At 47.0% G+C, this 21,363-nt stretch overlaps 1 protein-coding gene across 2 annotated transcripts in view; it reads right to left on the bottom strand.

The window, feature by feature from the left end:
* The window catches only part of DYNC1H1 (dynein cytoplasmic 1 heavy chain 1), a 916,572-nt gene that overhangs the window by 392,496 nt on the left and 502,713 nt on the right, over positions 1–21,363 (bottom strand). For both annotated transcript variants that reach the window (XM_069208347.1, XM_069208346.1), the window contains exon 48: positions 19,290–19,494. In XM_069208347.1, coding sequence (XP_069064448.1) covers positions 19,290–19,494 — 205 coding nt within the window. The remainder of the gene's footprint in view (positions 1–19,289; positions 19,495–21,363) is intronic.

Here is a 21,363-nt window from a genome sequence, read left to right as displayed (position 1 = left end):
AGGAGCTGTGGGTGGAGGAGAGTGTGTTGAATAAAAAGTCATCCTCGACCTGTTCTGAGTGGAGGCTTACATTGTGAAATTGTGCTGCTCTAGCCACCACTTGAGAATACGCAGTGCTGTCCTCTGGTGGAGATGGCTTCGTAGGGTATGCCTCCGGACTGTTATCTGACACTGGGGCGTCGTATAAGTCCCATGCGTCTTGATCTTGGTCACCCTGGCTCATGGTGGTGTGAGCTGGGGAATGTGATGGAGTTTGTGCTGGTGAGATGTTAATCACAGGTGGAGGAGAGGGTGGTGGGGTAACTTTTTTCACCACTTTTGTTTGTGGTGTTTGTTCAGTTTGGAACTCCAATCTTCTCTTTCTTCTAATAGGGGGAAGGGTGCTTATTTTTCCTGTCCCCTGCTGTATGAAAATACGCTTTTGCGTATGGTCTACATCCGTTGAGTGTAGTTCTTCCTCAAACCTATGCTTCTGCATTTGGGAGGTTAGCGAGTGCTCTTCTGTATAAGAGCCTGAAACTGGGTCGGTTGCAGTTTGTTTCGGCACCGAAACCCTGTCTGCATCTTTTTTCGGCTCCGAGGTGACTTTTTTCTTTTTCGGGGCCGAAACCTCTCGGCGTCGATCTTCTTCGGTGCCGCTGTCTCGGTGTCGAGCCGTGTCTACACCGGTATCGCGGTGTCGATGCTTGTCTCCAGCACTTTCTCGGTCCCGAGAAGGCTGCGTGCCGGTGTCTCGACCGGAGTCGGACGATCTCGGCACTGTTTGGGCCTTTTTCGGTGCCGACGGTCGGTCACCGAATTTATGGGTCGAGCCATGGCCTGATGGCAGTGGCGTCCCCTGGGCCTTGTAAATCTTCTTCTGAGTGGTTTTCGACGTCTTACTCACGGTTTGTGTATCGTCGAATCCTTCGGAGTCCGATTCTTGGATCGAAAAGGATCCCTCCTCTTCTTGTTCCTCGAACTCCCGGTGGGCTGTCGGCACGGACGCCATCTGAAGTCTTCTGGCTCGACGGTCTCGGAGAGTTTTTCGGGACCGGAACGCACGACAGGCCTCGCAGGTGTCTTCGCTGTGCTCAGGTGACAGGCACAGGTTGCAGACCAAGTGTTGGTCTGTATAGGGGTATTTATTGTGGCATTTGGGACAGAAACGGAACGGGGTCCGTTCCATCGGCGTTCTTCTGCACGCGGTCGGGCCGACCAGGCCCCGACGGGGGATCGAAAAAATTACCCCGAAGGGCACCGGAGCTCTTCGATCTTAGACGCGGTGTTGAATCCAACTACGCCGACCCCGAACGCAACAATACAGACGAAAATCTTCTGAAATTAGCTATTTTTCCGTTCCGAAACTCGGAGCGACAGGAACACGTCCGAACCCGATGGCGGAAAAAAAACAATCGAAGATGGAGTCGACGCCCATGCGCAATGGAGACAAAAGGAGGAGTCACTCGGTCCCGTGACTCGAAAGACTTCTTCGAAGAAAAACAACTTGTAACACTCCGGCCCAACACCAGATGGCGAGCTATTGCAAAACATGCGTATCTACAGCGACAGATGCCATCGAACATTAGATTTTTGTAAATTAAGCAAATAGCATTCAATATCTTGTATTGATGCTATAAGAGGGGCAATTTGTTTAGATGGATAGCAATATACAAATTTTTTCCATTTGTTCACACAGCACTGTCTAGTAGTGGGTTTTATTGCTTGCTTAATTACTTCCATACATTCTGATGGTAGTTGTAAATCAAAACACTATAAAGAGGTGAGCGGGTATTCTTGTCCGACCTCCCTTAACCAATAATTCTTCACACAAAAAAAGACAAGGAATATAGTCAAGTATCAGAACCCGACTGATTAAAAATCAAAAATATTTGAAAAAACGGCCCTCACCCACAAAGTGTGACATGCTTCATCATAGGGCCCTGCTAACACTCCAAAAATATAAATCCCCTTTGGAGTGGAGCAGTAAGGGTGGGGGAACATGTAAGCACAATAGACAAGACCAACAATCATGGAACAGGGACCAAAGACGAACAACAGAAAAATATATAAAACTGACTCAAGCTGACCACTTGTCCTATTTTATTCTGGTTCAGCCTGGACAGGATTAAAATGTTATTGGTGGTGTTTTTAAGGAGTTAGTAACCTGTACACCCCAATCTCTGAAGAGGGTCAACATGTTTCAGACTGTTTCTGATGCCAACTAGGGTCATGCGGCCTTCGTCAGGACCTTCACCCTGTCCCAGTATTATAAAAGAGAGCCCTACCGATCCTTTGATCAGGAGGCTAATTCATTTGTGCCGCTAGATACTCTGTCATTTGTCAGCACACTCAGTATTCGAGTTTCATTAATGCCTGTTTTCACCAGAGCCCGGTGGGAGCACCACCCTGTAGTCACACATTCGTCAAGGGTCCAGTGCTGCCGCTTGTTGCCTCTACCCAGTTCCGCGTTGAAAGGACTCTTTTATAATATAGGGACAGGGCGAAGGTCCTGATGAAGGCTGCATGACCCTAGTGGAAAAACATGTATATGTTGTCTTCTTAGGTAGGCTGTGACTACCGCTGGGCACTTTGTGAATACCCTTGGAGCTGTTGTTATTCCAAAGGGTAACACCTTGAACTGATAGTGCTTTTCTTGAATGACAAACTTGAGATATTATCTGTGCGCTGGATGGATGGGTATATGAAAATACGCATCTTTGAGGTCTAATGTTGCCATGAAATTGTGTTTTTGGAGTAGTGGGATAACACCCTGGAGAGTTACTATGTGAAAGTGTTCGGACAGGATGTAAAGATTGAGGGTTCTGAGATCTAATATTGGCCTTAGGATGTCATCCTTTTTGGGAATGAGGAAATACAGTGAGTAAACTCCCGTCCCTACTTGATTTTGTGGCACGGTTTCCATTGTTTGAGTAATAGAGATTTGACATCTTCCTGTAACAGGGTGATATGCTCTGTGGATAGATTGTGTGGTTTTGGTGGACTGTTTGGTGGAGTTTGTATCAATTCTAGGCAATAGAAATTGCGGATAATTGATAATACCCAGGTGTCAGTGGTAACGTTTAGCCAATTGGTGTGGAACTTTTGCAGTCTTCCTCCCACAGGGGAGGTGTGGATTGGAAGGGAATGGAACCAGTCACTGTTTACTTTGTTGTGAGGCTTGTTTACGTGTTTGATATTTCCCTCTGCCTCTGGGGTACTGGCCTCTTTATGTGCTCTTAAAACCACCTCGTTGGCATTGAGGTTGGTAGGCCAGCTTTGGCTGTGATGTAGATGCCTCCGCAGTTTGAGCCCTAAATCCCCCTCTAAACTGGGGTTTGCGAAAGGATCCCCTGTATTGTTTGGTGTATAGTGCACCCATCGCTTTTGCGGTGTCTGAATCCTTACGCATTTTTTCCTATTGCAGTGTCAACCTCTCAATCAATCAAAAAAATTTGTAGAGAGTGCTACTCACCAGTGAGGGTCTCAAGGCGCTAGGGGGGGGTTGGGGGGTGGGGGGGCAGGGAGGGTCACTGATCGAACAACCATGTCTTGAGGTTCTTTCTGAAGAGCAGGAGGTCTTTGGTTTTGCAAAGGTTGGTGGTGAGGGCGTTCCAGGTTTTGGGGCGAGGTAGGAGAAGGACCTGCCTCCTGTGGTGGTGCGTTGGGTGCGAGAGACTGTGGCTAGGGCGAGGTCGGCTGATTGGAGGTTGCGTATGGGAGTGTGGAAGTTCACTCTTTCGTTGAGGTAGGTTGGGCCGGTGTTGTGAAGGGATTTGTGTGAGTGGATGAGGATCTTGAATGTGATTCTCTTGTCTATGGGGAGCCAGTGAAGGGATGGGAGGTGTGGTGAGATTCGTTCGTGGTGGGGGAGGCCAAGGACGAGGCGTGCAGCTGTGTTCTGGATTCTCTGGAAATTGCATTTGAGTGTGGTGCCGGCGTAGAGGGCGTTACCGTAGTCCAGTCTGCTGCTGATGAGTGCGTGGGTTACTGTCTTCCTGGTTTCTGGGGGAATCCATTTGAAGGATTATTATTATTTTTTTTGTGCGGAGTGTGTGGAAGCAGGAGGAGGTAAGAGCATTGATTTGCTGTGTCATGGAGAGTGAGGGGTCCAGGATGATGCAGAGGTTGCGTGCGTGGTTTGCGGGGGTGGATGCGGTGCCTAGGGCGGTGGGCCACCAGGAGTCGTCCCATGTGGTTTTGTTGGGGCCGAAGATGATGATCTCGGTTTTGTTTGAGTTGAGCTTGAGGTGGTTAGTGGTCATCCAGTTGGCGGTGTCGAGGAGAGCAGCGTGTAGGTTGGTTTTGGCGGTGGTGGGGTTGCGGGTGAGGGAGAGGATGAGTTGGGTGTCATCTGCATAGGAGAGGATAGTGATTCCGTGTGCTCGGAGGATGTTGGCTAGGGGGATCATATAGATGTTGAAGAGTGTGGGGCTGAGGGAGGACCCTTGGGGGACTCCGCAGGTGATCTTGGTAGTGTTGTAGTCGATGGGTGGAAGGCAGACTCTCTGGGTCCGGTCGGTGAGGAAGGAGGTGAGGCTTTGTGGCGAATTCCTGTGTTGTGGAGGCGTGTGTGGAGTGTGTGGTTGCAGACGGTGTCAAAGGCTGTGGAGAGGTCTAGGAGGATGAGTAAGACGGTCTCGCCTTTGTCGACTTTGGTCCTGATGTCGTCAGTGCATGCGATGAGGGCAGTTTCCGAACAGTGGTTCTTGCGGAACCCGGATTGTGAGGGGTCAAGAGTGTTGTTTGCTTCGAGGAAGTGGGATAGGCAGGCGTGGACTAATTTCTCTGCAACCTTGGCATGGAAAGGGGGAAGGGAGATGGGCTGGTAGTTGGAGAGGATCTCCGAATCAGCTTGGGATTCTTTTTTTTTTTTTTTCTTTAGGAGAGCGGTGATTTCCGTGTGCTTCCAGGGGTCTGGGTAGGTGGCGGAGTCGAAAGAGGAGTTGAATATGTTGTAGAGTATGGGGGTGATGGTTAGGCTGGCTTTGTTGTAGATGCAATGTGGGCAGGGGTCGGAGGGGGATCCGGAGTGGATGGATTTCATGTTTTTTTTGGTTTCTTCATGTGTGGTGGGGGTCCAGGTGGAGAGTGTGTGTGGGGGGGGGGAGGGTAGGTGGGTTGTGGGGGACAAGAAAAGCTGTTTTTTGTTGAATGGCATATTCAACACTGCCTGTTGGATTTCGGGTTTGAATCCTGAGGACCTAAGCCATGCATGCCTCCTGATTGTTACAGCAGTGTTGATGCTTCTGGCTGCTGTATCTGCTGAGTCTAGGGCACACCTAATCTGATTGTTGGTGATGGCTTGCCCTTCCTCCACTATCTGCTGTGCCCTCTTTTGCTGTTCCTTGGGGAGATGCTGAATTATATCTTTCATCTCTTCCCAATGGGCCCTGTCATATCTAGCCAACAACGCCTGTGAGTTGGCTATTCTCCATTGGTTGGCTGCCTGAGAAGCCACCCTCTTCCCTGCAGCATCAAACTTCCTACTCTCTTTGTCTGCTGGGGGTGCATCACCTGACGATTGAGCTTGCCCTCTTCCTGGCAGTGCTTACCACTACTGAGTCTGGAGGGAGTTGCTGAGTAATACAGACAGGATGAGAAGGAGGTGGTTTGTATTTCTTTTCTACTCTAGGAGTAATTATACTTGCTTTTACAGGCTCACTAAATATTTGAACAGCATGCTTTAGCATGCCGGGGAGCATAGGGAGCGACTGGTATGTTGCATGCGTGGAGGAGTGTGTGTTAAACATTAAATTGTCCTCCAATGGTTCAGTGTGCATGGTGACACTATGGTATGCTGCCGCCCTAGCTAGCACTTGATTGTAGCCTGTCCTATCCTCTGGTGGTTAAGGCTTAGAGGGATAGCACTCAGGGTTATTGTTGGGAATGGGGTCTGGGTCATAAAGATCCCATGGGTCCACACTGTCTTGCTGCAAGTCAAATTAATGTGATATTGACTGCATTGGTGTAGGACTGGTAGGAGGAGAGAGATGCAGGTGTGGAGAGTGAGGAGACTGAGGATGAGAAAAATGAGGAGGTGAAGGTCTTTCCTTTGTTTTTCGCAATTTAGCTGGAGGCTCTGTATTGTCAAATTCCTCCTGAAAGGCTAATTTCCTCTTAAGTTTTAGAGGAGGTGCTGTTAAAATTCTGCCAGTTTCTTTATGGATATGAATCCAGGCTTGCCTTTCATCCATTACTTCCATTATTGGCTGTTTCTGGGAGTCCTCCTCAGTAGTTTCATGGCTTTCTTAAAGTGTTTTTGAAAGTCATTCTCCTCAGTATAACCAGCTCTTTTCAACTCCGAAGCTGGCTTTTTTCGGTATTGAAAAAGATGGCGTTGTGGATGGTCTCTGCTCCGAAGAAGATTTTTGAAATTTGTACTCGGAAGAGCGCTGTTTGCTCGAGTCGGAGACGGAGCTTTGGCTTGACTCCGAAGGCTTCGGAGGAGTTGTCTTTTTCAGTGCTGAACTGGTGGTTTGGTCATCGGGTGTCTTCTTTCCGGTCGAGCCATGGCCTTCCGGCAGTGGCGCCCCCAAGGCCTTATGTTTCGGCTTAGATGGTACAGGGGCAGGGGTACTCACATACTGTCCTGCCGTGACCGGTCTGTCCTCCTCGGAATCCTGATCGGAGTCGGATCCTCGAACAGAGACTGTGGTCTGCATGATCTCTTCCTCTTCGACGTTGAGATGTTCTGAGCTTTTTGACGCCATCTCAAGCCTTCGTGCTCTTCTGTCCCGAAGTGTCTTTTTTGACCGGAAGGTTCTGTAGGCTTTGCAATTTTCTTCCCGATGGTCCGGGGAAAGGCAGATATTACAGACAAGGTGTTGGTCTGTATAAGGGAATTTAGTGTGGCACCGAGGACAGAATCAGAATCGAGTCCGATCCATGTGGATTCCAAACGGTCGGCCCGACCAGGACAGAGTTGGGCACGCACGCCCCGAAGGGCAAGTAGAGATGTTTGTTCCAACGGTACCGAAGTGACGATAGAAGGTGTAACACAATTGAAACAATACCAACGAGAAATGAAGCATTTTCAAGGTTTTCCAAATCAAACTATCGGAGTGAAAGCCCATGTGCAATGGAGCCGCAGAGGAGGAGTCACTCGATCCTGTGACTCGAAAACACTTCTTTGAAGAAAAACAACTTCTAACACTCCGAGCTCAACACTAGATGGCAGAAGTATGCACAGCATGTGTATGGCATCAGAATCAATACGATCTGGTAAGTCCTTTTTGCAAGAAAAATACTTTCAGGTTTCAAAAGTCGATGCATTTTTCAGAAGGGGTAATGTTAACCTAAGGAGGAAAATCAAGTACTGCATACAATATAGTACAGCAACTTACGGGACCAATCTCTTTGACTTAAGGAGAGTATGGGGCAAGGACCAAGGCCATACCGGGTGGCAAGGGGGCAGCCAGGTGCAGAGGTGAAGTACAGCATCATACCCAATGTTAGTTAATGGGGATTGGCCCCATTGAAAAGTGGCAGCAGGTTTGGACTGGGACTCCAGTAGGGGAGAACCAACAGGTGGGTTCAATTCTTGAGATGCTCTGAGACATTAGGACACCTTAGGTCCTCTTCTCCACGGGCTAAGGGCGATGGGTGCAGAGGTGTCCTGAGGAGTCGGATTTTCTCCACCAGAAGCACTTGCACTTGAGGGGGCCTGAGAGCATAGGCTGTAGGCGGCGTCTGAGTCCACATGGGGCCAAGTCCAAGGTGGGCTTTTTCTCTGGAGGGTTGGGAGACCATGTTGGCACCATTGGCCTACTTCAGCTTGGGCTAGGAGGCACAGGTGCAGTAGTACTTTCCAGTGTCATGTTTTAACGGTCTCTTGGGGTGCCTGCAAGATTCAAGAAAACAGCATTGGTGCTCCACATGAGTTCCTGGGTCTTTGTTGAAGGCAAGAAGTCCTCCCACGCTTTTAGAGGAGCAGCAGCTTGCAGGACGAGTCAACTTTGGCAGAAATCGGTGGAAACAGCAGGCAGGCTGGCAGGGCTCAGCCAAGTGATGTGCTTGTTCCTCAGTATTTGCTTTTGCGGCTCTTGGGTGTCCTCCTGCTTCGTAGGTTTTCTGGTGCCAGGTGTAGGAAAGTGCCATATCTGTCTTGCATAGATACTCCGACTTTTTGTCTAATGTCAGTGTGTTTGGACTGTACTTCACTGGGATCCTGCCCACCAGGACCCCAGTGACAGTGCTCTCTCCTCTAAATGTAGTTGGTTGTTACTTTTCACATCCACATTCTGCATATTGGTGCGCCCCTGTAAGTTCCTAGTACATGGTATCGAGGAAACTGGTGCACCAGGGGTCCCCTATGGACTTCAGCATGTATTATGCCACCCACAGGAGCCCATGCAAACTGTGACTGCAGGTATGCCATTGCAGCCTGTGTGAAAGGGTGCATGCACCCTTTCACTGCCATACTTAAACACTGCACGTAGACATCATAAGGCACCACTCTGGTAGGCCCTTCAGCCCGAGAGCAGGGTGTATGTCTCTAGTGGGAGGGTTCCTTTGCATGAGCAAGGTACCCCTACAGACCCCAGGCCAATTCCTGGGCTCTAAATGCAGAGAAGCCATCTTAAGGTATCTAGTGGACACTGGTCAACACAAGTTGTCAGACCACATAATGGCTACTCCGAACCTAGGCATGTTCAGTATCATCAATGTTGGAATCCTGCAACTACACCAATTCCAGTGTTAGTTGCATGATACAATGTATCCTTGGGTTCCCTAGGAGATCCCCCAGTTCTGCCTGTGCAGCCTTACTGGGTCCAGCTGCCAGCACATGCTGCTAATAACTCCCAGACAATGTTCTACTCTCCTGCTGATGAGCCAGGCTCAGGCCAGAGGAGCAGAACAAAGGAATTCCTGCACGGGAGAGGTAGGACCACCTCTCCCTGTGTATTAAAGTGTCTAAGGCAGTGGTCTTCAAACTTTTTAATGACGCGCCCCCCCCCAGTTGAAAAATAAAAATCATTGCCCCCCCCCCCCCCCTCAGAAATTTTCACAATTATTTTAGAAAGATGGCAATATTTAAATAGGTCTAAACCATTGCAGTTAAGTACTGTTACCTTTTTAAAACTGCAATAACATGCTTCTGCTTAAAACAAAGGCATGTTATTTGTAAAGTATTTCTTTTGGCCAGAGTTTGGCGACCCCCCTGGGATCACTTGAGGCCCCCCTAGGGGGACCCGCCCACCAGTTTGAAGACCTCTGGTCTAAGGGCTGGGGTGGCCTCTGAGCTCCACCAGACTGCTTCGAAGGACACATTTGATGCCCTCCTTGCATAATCTGGTTTGCACCAGTTCAAGAAACCCTGGTTCCCACTCTGGTGCAAAACACAGAGGACACAGCAGTGCTTCCCCCCGTACAATCCCTCTCCTAGCTCTGCCAGGGGGCCAGCTGATTCTTAAGTCTTGAGTAGTGGTTCCCAAACTGTGGTCCAGGGACCACTGGAGGTCCACAAAGCCTCCTCAAGAGGTCCGCGACTGCTTAGAAAATTAAATTAAATATTAACCTATTAGGTCCAGAGCTTTCAGTAATGACTCAGTGGGGGGTCCCCGGAATCCGATAATGATTCAGTGGTTTGGGGGGCGGGGGGGGGGGGGTCCCCAGAATCCAATAATGATTCAGTGGGGGGTCCCTGGAATCCAATTATGATAAAGTGCGGTTCGACATAACTCAAAAGGATTGGAACCACTGCATTCGAGGACACGCCCGCCCCCCACCCAAGCATTGCTCCTACAAGTCTTCTGGGGTTTTCCGGGCAGCCCGCGATTCTGTCACCTCTCAGACAGTTTCCTGCCCTTCTGCTGCTTGACCAGCTCAAGCAGGGGAAGGAAGAACAAAGGATTTCCTGTGGAAGAGGGCAGCAACACCCTCTCCCCTTGGAAATGGGTGTTACGTGGCTTGGGAGGGGTAGCCCCCGCCCCCAAGCTACCGGTATGCTTTGAAGGGCACATTCGGTGCCCTCTTTGCAGAAACAGGTTTGCAGCAGTCCAGAGACACCCAGGCCCTGCATTGGTGTTAAACTGGACAAAGGAAAGGGGAGTGACCACTCCCCTGTCCATCACCACCCCAGAGGTGGTGCCCAGAGCTCCTCCGGGGGACCACTTGATTCTGCCATCTTGAATCCAAGATGGAAAGAGGCCCCTGGGAGCATCTGAGTGGCTAGGTCAGGCAGGTGACGTCAGTCCCCAGATAGCTGGTCACCTTGCTAAGTGGCCAATCCCCCTTCCTGGGATATTTAGGGTTTCCTTCTTCGGGAGGTCCTCAGATTCGGCACGCAATACTTCACCAGGACTCCTCTGCATCATTTACTTCAACTGTTGGCCACTAGAACCGCTAATGGACTCATAAGGAACCAACATTTTGAAACTTCAGCAACAACTCCACTTTGCAGCATTGTTTCTCCGGCTCCTTCCACCAACTAAGCATTTCCCTTGCTGTGCATCCTCTGACTTCGACGAGTCTCCAGCCTGCAACAAGAAGAATTAATCTCCCTTGAAGTGAAGGAGTCACTGTAAGAAAATGGCTCCTGTTTGCAGTTACACCCCACACACACACGTTGCCCGTTATTGATGCTGACTTCACTGAGAAGTGTGTTGGGACTCTGCTAACCAGGTCACAGCACCAGTGTTCTTTCACTAAAAATGTACCATTGTTCCCACATTTGGCACGCCCTTGGCACACAGATAAGTCCTGTAAGGAAATGCCTCCTTAGCACGGTTACCCCCTACCTTTTTGCCTGTGCTGATGCTAAGTTATGATGTGAAATGAAAATGTCACTTACCCAGTGTGCATCTGTTCGTGGCATCAGTCGCTGGAGATTCACATGTTCTGCATAGCTCGCCATCTGGTGTTGGGTCGGAGTGTTACAAGTTGTTTTTCTTCAAAGAAGTCTTTCGAGTCACGGGACCGAGTGACTCCTCCTTCTGTCTCCATTGCGCAGGGGTGTCGACTCCATCTTCGATTGTTTTCCCCGCAGGGGGTGAGGTAGGAGTTGTGTTGCAGTAATAGTGCCCATGCAATGGAGTGACTAAGTATCTACCTATTTAAGGTTAAAATAATATATATACAAATGTACAAAGTTGAAGCTAACTTCCAAACTGCTACAGGCTCCCGGGGAGGTGGGTGGGCACATGTGAATCTCCAGCGACTGATGCCACGAACAGATGTACACTGGGTAAGTGACATTTTCAGTTCGATGGCATCTGTCGCTGTAGATACACATGTTCTGCATAGACTAGTAAGCAGTTATCTCCCCAAAAGCGGTGGCTCAGCCTGTAGGAATGGAAGTGGTTTGAAATAATGTTCTTAACACGGCTTGACCTACTGTGGCTTGCTGTGCGGATAACACGTCTACACAGTAGTGCTTGGTGAACGTGTGTGGCGTAGACCATGTGGCTGCCTTACATATTTCTTGCATTGGGATGTTTCCTAGAAAGGCCATGGTAGCACCTTTTTTTCTGATTGAGTGTGCCCTTGGTGTAATGGGCAGCTGTCGTTTTGCTTTAAGGTAGCAGATTTGGATGCATTTAACTATCCATCTGGCTATACCTTGTTTTGATATTGGGTTTCCTGCATGAGGTTTTTGGAATGCAATAAATAGTTGTTTAGTCTTTCTGATGTTTTTCGTTCTGTCAATGTAGTACATTAATGCTCTTTTGACATCTAATGTATGTAGTGCCCTCTCAGCTACGGAATCTGGCTGTGGGAAGAACACTGGTAGTTCCACTGTTTGATTTAGGTGGAACAGTGAAATAACCTTTGGTAAAAATTTAGGATTAGTCCTTAGGACGACTTTATTTTTGTGTAGTTGTATAAAAGGTTCTTGTATTGTAAACGCCTGAATTTCGCTTACTCTTCTTAGAGATGTAATGGCGATGAGAAATGCAACCTTCCAGGTTAGGAACTGTATTTCGTAAGAGTGCATGGGTTCAAAAGGTGGACCCATGAGTCTTGTTAAGACAACATTCAAGTTCCATGAAGGAACAGGTGGTGTTCTTGGTGGTATAATTCTTTTAAGGCCTTCCATGAATGCTTTAATGACTGGTATCCTATATAGGGAAGTTGAATAGGTAGTCTGCAGGTATGCAGATATTGCCGCAAGGTGTATTTTAATGGAAGAGAAGGCTAGGTTAGATTTTTGTAAGTGAAGCAAGTAACCCACTACGTCCTTTGGAGTTGCGTGTAAAGGTTGGATCTGATTATGATGGCAGTAGCAGACAAACCTCTTCCATTTACTTGCATAGCAGTGCCTAGTGGACGGCCTTCTAGCTTGCTTTATGACGTCCTACATTCTTGGGTAAGTTGCAAGTGTCCGAATTCTAGGATTTCAGGAGCCAGATTGCTAGATTCAGCGATGCTGGATCTGGATGTCTGATCTGTTGGTTGTGTTGTGTTAACAGATCCGGCCTGTTGGGCAATTTGATGTGGGGTACTACTGATAGGTCTAGCAGTGTTGTGTACCAGGGTTGCCTTGCCCAAGTTGGTGCTATTAAAATGAGTTTGAGTTTGTTTTGACTCAATTTGTTTACCAGATAAGGAAGGAGAGGGAGAGGAGGAAAAGCGTAGGCAAATATCCCTGACCAGTTCATCCATAGGGCATTGCCTTGGGACTGCCTGTGTGGGTATCTGGATGCGAAGTTTTGGCATTTTGCGTTCTCTCTTGTTGCAAACAAGTCTATTTGAGGTGTTCCCCAGAGTCTGAAGTAAGTGTTTAGAATTTGGGGGTGAATTTCCCATTCGTGGACCTGTTGGTGATCTCGAGAGAGATTGCCTGCAAGTTGATTCTGGATCCCTGGAATAAACTGCGCTATTAGGCGAATGTGGTTGTGAATTGCCCATCGCCATATCTTCTGTGCTAGAAGGCTCAACTGCGTTGAGTGTGTTTCCCGCCCTGTTTGTTTAGATAATACATTGTTGTCATGTTGTCTGTTTTGACAAGAATGTATTTGTGAGTTATAATTGGTTGGAAAGCCCTTAATGCTTGAAAAACTGCTAGCATTTCTAGGTGATTTATATGCAGTTTTGTTTGATGTACGTTCCATTGTCCTTGTATGCTGTGTTGATCGAGGTGTGCTCCCCACCCTGTCATGGAAGCATCTGTTGTTATTACGCATTGTGGCACTGGGTCTTGGAATGGCCGCCCTTTGTTTAAATTTATACTGTTCCACCATAGAAGCAAGAGGTAAGTTTGGCGGTCTATTAACACCAGATCTAGAAGGTGACCCTGTGCTTGTGACCATTGTGATGCTAGGCACTGTTGTAAGGGCCTCATGTGTAGTCTTGCGTTCGGGACAATGGCTATGCATGAAGACATCATGCCTAGGAGTTGTAATATCATCTTTGCTTGTATTGTTTGTGTTGGATACATGCGTTGTATGATCTTGTTGAAATTTTGAATTCTTTGTGGACTTGGAGTGGCTACTCCTTTTGTTGTGTCTATTATGGCTCCCAGGTATTGTTGTACTTTGCAAGGCAAAATGTTGGATTTTGCAAAGTTGACGGTGAACCCTAGTTTGTAAAGGGTTTGTATGATTTGATTTGTGTGTTGTAAGCACTTTGTTAGTGAATTGGTTTTGATTAGCCAGTCGTCTAGATACGGGAATACATGTATTTGCTGCCTTCTGATGTGTGCAGCCACTACTGCTAGACATTTTGTAGACTCTTGGTGCGGTTGTTAAACCAAAAGGCAATACTTTGAATTGGTAATATATTCCTTTGAATACGAACCGTAGGTATTTCCTGTGCGACGGATGTATTGGTATATGGAAATACGCGTCTTTGAGGTCTAAGGTTGTCATGTAGTCCTGTAGTTTTAGCAATGGTAACACTTCTTGTAGCGTGACCATGTGAAAGTGGTCTGATTTGATGTAGGTGTTTAGTATTCTGAGGTCTAGGATTGGTCTCAGTGTTTTGTCCTTTTTTGGTATTAAGAAGTACAGTGAATAGACTCCTGTGTTTGTTTGTGTGTTTGGTACTAATTCGATTGCATTCTTTTGCAATAGTGCTTGAACTTCTATTTCCAGGAGTTCGGAATGTTGTTTTGATAAATTCTGTGCTTTTGGTGGTATGTTTGGAGGGAATTGTAGGAATTTTATGCAATAACCATGTTGGATAATTGCTAAGACCAAGTGTCTGTAGTTATTTCCTCCCATGCTTTGTAATAATGACCTATTCTTCCCCCCACTGGTGTTGTGTGGAGGGGGTGAGTGACATCTGAGTCACTGTTTGGTTGTAGGGGTTTTTGGGCTTTGAAATTTTCCTCTATTCCTAGGGAATTGCCCTCCTCTGTATTGGCCCCGAAAGCCTCCCCTGTACTGTCCCTGGTAGCTGGACGGTGTTGCCTGCGAGGTGCTGGCTTGTGTGGCCTGACCCCGAAACCCCCCTCTAAAGGGTGTCTTGCGGAAGGTGCTGTAGGTTCCTCTGCTCTGCGGGGAGTAGAGTGCGCCCATGGCTTTAGCAGTGTCAGTGTCTTTTTTAAGTTTTTCGATTGCCGTGTCCACTTCTGGTCCGAACAGTTGTTTTTCGTTGAATGGCATATTGAGCACTGCCTGCTGTATCTCTGGTTTGAACCCAGACGTTCTTAGCCATGCGTGCCTTCTAATGGTCACAGATGTATTAATTGTTCTTGCAGCTGTGTCTGCTGCGTCCATAGAAGAACGTATCTGGTTATTTGATATGTTCTGCCCTTCCTCAACCACCTGCTTTGCCCTCTTTTGTAGTTCCTTGGGAAGATGCTCGATGAGGTGTTGCATCTCATCCCAATGGGCTCTGTCATAGCGCGCAAGTAGTGCTTGAGAGTTAGCGATGCGCCACTGGTTTGCAGCTTGTACTGCGACTCTTTTCCCAGCTGCATCGAACTTGCGCCTCTGTTTATCTGGGGGTGGTGCATCCCCAGATGTGTGGGAGTTGGCTCTTTTCCGAGCTGCTCCTACTACGACGGAATCTGGTGGCAGCTGTGTGGTGATGCAAACAGGGTCTGTAGGAGGTGCCTTATACTTCTTTTCCACCCTTGGCGTTATTGCCCTACTTTTGACCGGCTCCTTGAATATTTCCTTTGCGTGCCGAAGCATACCTGGCAGCATAGGCAGGCTTTGGTAGGAGCTGTGGGTGGAGGAGAGGGTATTGAATAAAAAGTCATCCTCGACTTGTTCTGAGTGGAGGTTTACGTTGTGGAATTGTGCTGCTCTAGCCACCACTTGAGAGTATGCTGAGCTGTCTTCTGGTGGTGAGGGCTTTGTTGGATATGCCTCCGGACTGTTGTCCGACACTGGGGCGTCATAAGTCCCAAGCGTCTTGATCCTGGTCACCTTGGCTCATGGTGGTGTGAGCCGGGGAATGTGACGGAGTTTGCGCTGGTGAGACGTTAATTACAGGTGGAGGAGAGGGTGGCGGAGTCACCTTTTTCACCATTTTTGTTTGTGGCGCCTGGTCTGTTTGAAACTCCAGTCTCCTTTTTCTCCTAATAGGGGGAAGGGTGCTTATTCTTCCCGTTCACTGCTGTATGAAAATACGTTTTTGCGTATGGTCCACTTCGGTGGATTGCAGCTCTTCCTCAAACCTATGCTTTCGCATCTGAGAGGACAGTGATTGTTCCTCTGTATAAGAGCCTGGACCTGGGTCGGTTACGGGTTGTTTCGGCACCGAAACCCTGCCTGTATCTCTTTTCGGCTCCGAGGTGGCTTTTTTTCTTTTTTGGCGTCAAAACCTCTCGGCGTCGATCTTCGTCGGTGCCGCTGTCTCGGCGTCGAGCCGCTTCTACACCGCTATCTCGGTGTCGTTGCTTTTCTCCAGCACTTTCTTGATCCCGAGAAGGCTGCGTGCCGGTGTCTCGACCGGAGTCGGACGATCTCGGCACTGTTTTGGCCTTTTTCGGTGCCGATGGTCGGTCACCGAATTTAAGGGTGGAGCCATGGCCTGGTGGCAGTGGCGTCCCCTGGGCCTTGTCACTTTTCTTCTGTGTTGTTTTCGACGTCTTACTCACGGTTCTTTGATCGTCGAATTCCTCGGAGTCCGATTCGTGGATCGAAAAGGTTTCTTCTTCCTCTTGTTCCTCGAACTCTCGGTGCGCTGTCGGCGTGGACGCCATCTGAAGTCTCCTGGCTCGACGGTCACGGAGTGTCTTTCGGGACCGGAACGCACGACAGGCCTCGCAAGTCTCTTCACTGTGCTCAGGCGACAGGCACAGGTTACAGACCAAATGTTGGTCTGTATACGGGTATTTGTTGTGGCATTTGGGACAAAAATGGAACGGGGTCCGTTCCATCGACGTTGTTCGACACGCGGTCGGGCCGACCAGGCCCCGACGGGGGATCGAAAACTACCCCGAAGGGCACCGGAGTGCGTCGATCTTCGATGCGGTGTTGACTCTAACTACGCCGATCCCGAACAATACCGATGAAAATCTTCCGATATTAACTAACTTTCCGTTCCGAAACTCGGAGCAACAGGAACACGTCCGAACCCGATGGCGGAAAGAAAACAATCGAAGATGGAGTCGACGCCCATGCGCAATGGAGACAGAAGGAGGAGTCACTCGGTCCCGTGACTCGAAAGACTTCTTCGAAGAAAAACAACTTGTAACACTCCGACCCAACACCAGATGGCGAGCTATGCAGAACATGTGTACCTACAGCGACAGATGCCATCGAACGTGTGCATTTTTCAATATATCCTACACTGGCATCAATGTGGATTTATTCTGCTGAGAAGCCTGATCCCAAACTTCCCAGTATTCAGTGTAGCCATTATGGAACTGTGGAGTTCGTGTTTGACAAACTCCCAGACCATATACTCTTTATGGCTACCCAGCACTTACAATGTCTAAGAATTGGCTTAGACATTATAGGGGCATAGTGCTCATGCAGCTATGCCCTCACCTGTGGTATAGTGCACCCTGCCTTAGGGCTGTAAGGCCTGCTAGAGGGGTGACTTACCTATGCCATAGGCAGTGGGTTGTGGGCATGGCACTCTCAGGGGACTGCCATGTCGACGTAGTCTTTCTCCCCCTCAGCACACACAAGCTGTGAGGCAGTGTGCATGTGCTGGGTGAGGGGTACCCAGGGTGGCATAATACATGCTGCAATCCTTACAGACCTTCCCTGGCCACAGGGCCCTTGGTACCTGGGATAACTTTTACAAGGGACTTATCTGTGTGCAGGCAAACTATAGGAATATGCAGGGATCCACAAAATTCCTACCACCCAGCGTTTCCCCATTTGTCCTAATAAAAACAATAACGACCTTGTTTGCCTGTGCCTAGTGCCTGAGTCAGGAATCAATCACCCCTGGGTCAAGAGTAGCCCTCATGTTAGGAATACCATTGACCGTTGTGTGAACCATGCCCGTCAAGGGCACTAAGCCCAGGCATATCAGTGGGGAAGAGTTTTCATCGGAACAAGTTGGGGAACTCTTGGTGGGAAGCAATTTGCAGATCCCTGCATATTCCTGTAGTATGTCACAAAAATGCAAGGAAAATAGCGCATTTTTCCAACGTTTTACCTTTGCAGGACATTCTGGGCAAAATAACTTTGGGGAATTCTCACAAGCAATACTTCCCTGGACTCCTCTTGATGTCTACTTTTCAGAAATGTCTGGGTTTGATAGGTTTCCCTACATGGTTCCCGATCCCAGGACTAATCAGTACACTCACCTTAGTTATCTTATCGCCACAATACGTTTTGGGGCATTTCCTGCAGTGGGCACTTGGCCTACCCACACAAGTGAAGGTACCATTTTTATTGGGTGACTTGGGGGAATGCTGGGTGAAAGGAAGTTTGTGGCTCCCCACAGATTCCAGAACTTTGCATCGCTGAAATATGAGAAAGTGTGTTTTTTTTTTGTTTTTTTTAAACAGATTTTGAGGTTTGCAAAGGTTTCTGGGTGACAGAACCTGTTGAGAGCCCCACAAGTCACCACATTCTAGATTCCCCTAGGTGTCTAGTATTAAAAAATGTATAGGTTTGCTAGGTTTCCCTAGGTGGGGAAGGAGCTAAAGGGCAAAATCCTACAACTAGGCACTTTGCAAAAAACACATCAGTTTCATTGGAAAAATGTGATGTATTCACATTGTGTTTTGGGGAGTTTCCTGTCGCAGACACTAGGTCTACCCACACAAATGAGGTACCATTTTTTATCAAGAGACTAGGGGGAACACAGAATAGAAGAATAAGTGTTAGTGCCAATGGTCTTTCTCTACATTTGTAAGACTGCGTGTAAGAAAGAAGACCATTTTTTAGAAATGTCCAGTAATTCACAAACTAGTATGGGTACCCCTGAATTCAGAGACGTGCAAATAGCCACTGCTTCTAAACTCCATATCTAGTGCCCATTTCGGAAATACATAGGTTTCCTTGATACCTGTTTTTCACTCTTTATATTTTACCGAATGAATTGCATTATACCCGCAATACAATGAAAACCCATTGCAAGTTGCAACTCATTTATCGGCTCTGTGTACTTTGGGTTCTTGATGAACCTACAAGCCCTCTATATCCCTGCCAGCAAAAGGGTCCACCAGACGTAACGTTATATTGCTTTAAAAAATCTGCCATAGCTGGAAAAAGTTACTAAAGAAAACGTAGACAGAAATGGCTGTTTTTTTCAACTCAATTTCAATTGTTTTTTATTCCAACTGTTACTTTCTATAGAAAAATCTTAAAGGATCTACACAAATGACCACTTGCTAAATTCAGAATTTTGTCTACTTTTTAGAAATGTTTAGCTGTCAAGGATCCACCACTGGTTTCACATCCACTTCTGTCACTAACTGGAAGGAGATTGAAAGCACACAAAAATAGTAAAAATGGGGTACGTCCCGGTAAAATGCCAAAACCGTTGAAAAATGTGGTTTTCTGATTCAGGTCCACCTGTTCCTGAAAGCTCGGAAGATGGTGGTTTTAGCACCGCAAACCATTCGTTGATCCCATTTGCAGGGAAAAAACAAGATGCTTTCATCTGCAGCACTTTTTTCACATTCCTCTTCCCCCGCCCACCCAAGTTGTTTTAAGCAGTATTATGGCTAATTTCTCAGTCTCCTCCAGGGGAACCCACAAACTCTGGGTACCTTTACAATTCCCAGCATGTTGGAAAACAAAGACTCAAATTTGGCTTGGATAGCTCACGTGGACAAAATCCTATGTGGGCCTAAGCAGAAACTATCCCAAATAGCCAAAAAGGGATCAGCACTGCAGGGCAATAGGCCAAACAACTAAGGGATTACAGATCCTCAAGTGAAGATGTGTTTCCTCAAAGTTAATTTATAACAACAAGTTTACAGTGTAACGAAATTTGGTACTCACCTGATGAAGCGTCAGATGCACAAAAACGCAGCTGTTTACAATAGCCTCCCTGTGTGATGGAGTCTGAGGCAGTTTGTCATAAACAGCTGGCATGTAGTCTGGAACAATGTAGTTGGGCTTCTCAAGATCCATTTTACTGGTAAACTCTTTGCCAACTTGATACAGGGCTTCAGTGGACCAATCACCAAACCAGTTAAGCACACATCTGGAATACCACAATTTGAGTTATTAGTAAACAATGAAAAATATCAAATAGATCATAAAAACAGGTTGGCAAATGTTATCATTTACAAGCCTAGAATCCAGTATATTTGTCATATAAGCATTATAAGCTGCAAACACACACAAAAAGCCTCTTAACTACTGCTGGGCAATAAGATTACCTTTGTTGCTGCACAAAGTAGGAAAAGTATCGTAAAATAAAAATGGGAGCATTTTATAAACCTGAGAAAATATCCAGTGGGCCCAACAGCTCAAGGGCAGCAGATGCCACTTCACCTGTTGCATTTTTCACCACTTCTTCAAAGTAATTTTCCCAAAGCGCTGCATAAATGTACCTTCGACAAAACATAGGAATACACAAATATGCAACAGCATTACGTTGGGGAAAAAACATATACATTCCTATCGCTGGCAGATATTTCTTGAGGGAATTGCCATCTCAAACTAAATGCAACTCAATACACGAGGGCATAAACATTTTGAAAGATTATTGTGATGATCAATGATTAGTTAATTAATAAACCTAACAATAGTTCAGCAATTGCTTTAGGCATCAGAATCCAGACATTGTTGTGAAAAGTTGTGCGCAGAGTCCAAAAGCGAGTGAGCAAATCCTTAGAAAAAGAGCATGCTCAATAAACCAGTAGAAGCTGTTCCTGCTTTCTCAAAATGATTAAAGGTCTTAACACAGAATGTTCTACTGCAACCATCGACAACTAAAATAGTAATGGAAAGAATGAGCGTTCTAACAATTGTTATGGTAAGAAAAATATAGTGGAGAAAGTATGAAAGTGCTGTATTTTTTAAGGATTTGCATAGTTTTAACCTGTTTCTTATGTAAAAGCTTTTCTTTCAACGGGATCACCATTCCAGACACAAAAAGAAAACAGACTGGGAGACCATCAACTTTGAAAATGATGTTTGTGGCATCTATAAGTGGTCATCCACATGTGGTCTTACACATCTGATTCTCTTGAACTTCACCTACGAATGTACTGAATGCAACTGGTTGACAACTAGTACTTGTAGCATCCTGCTCGTTCCTTGACTCCGTGGAACAGGGTCGAGAAATGGCTGCCTCTTTAACAGAGAAAGCTATGATTGAGGTTGTCTCTCAACACTAGATCTTCTAACTGACCTGTGACTGAGACCACTGACATGCTAGACATTATTGAAGCGAACGCATGTGCAATCACTGATGTGACACTATGGTAATGCCATCATACCTAACAGGCGCATAACAGTTTTGACTGTTAGGTGTTGACTGGTTCGAAATTGTGGTATCCGTGTCTAGAAATATTGAATCCTTGCTCAATTGAGATAGGTTAGTCTCACTTGTCTGTTCAGAATAGCCTCCAGATACGGCTGAGCCTGTTATGGGTTGAAGATGTGATTTTTCTATATTGACAGTAAACCCTAGTTGATGTAGCAAATCTATAGTGATCAGAGTGTGCTGGTGGCACACAGGAAGTGTACTAGCTTTGATAAGCCTGTCATCCAGATACAGGAAGACATGAATGTTCTGTCTGTGTAGATCTGCTGCTACCATTGCTAAACACCTCGTTAACACCGGGGGTACAGTAGTGACTCCGAACAGGAGCCCTTTGAACTGATAGTGTTTGCCAGCTATGACAAACTTAAGGTATTTGTGGTGTTGTGCTAGGTGGTTTGGGAAGTGAAAGTAGGTGCCATTTAAATATAGTGCTGACAAGGTCGCTTTGCTGAAGTGGGATCACATCCTGTAGGGTGACCATGTAGAACTGATCTAATAGAATATATTCATTTGAGGGTCTGAGATCTAAAATGGGCCCTACGGACATCCTTTTTGGAGATAAGAAAGTACTGGAGTATA

Source organism: Pleurodeles waltl, chromosome 9 (assembly GCF_031143425.1).
Source record: "Pleurodeles waltl isolate 20211129_DDA chromosome 9, aPleWal1.hap1.20221129, whole genome shotgun sequence".
Classification (NCBI taxonomy): Eukaryota; Metazoa; Chordata; class Amphibia; order Caudata; family Salamandridae; genus Pleurodeles; species Pleurodeles waltl.
This window is presented reverse-complemented; position numbering and strand designations above follow the sequence as displayed.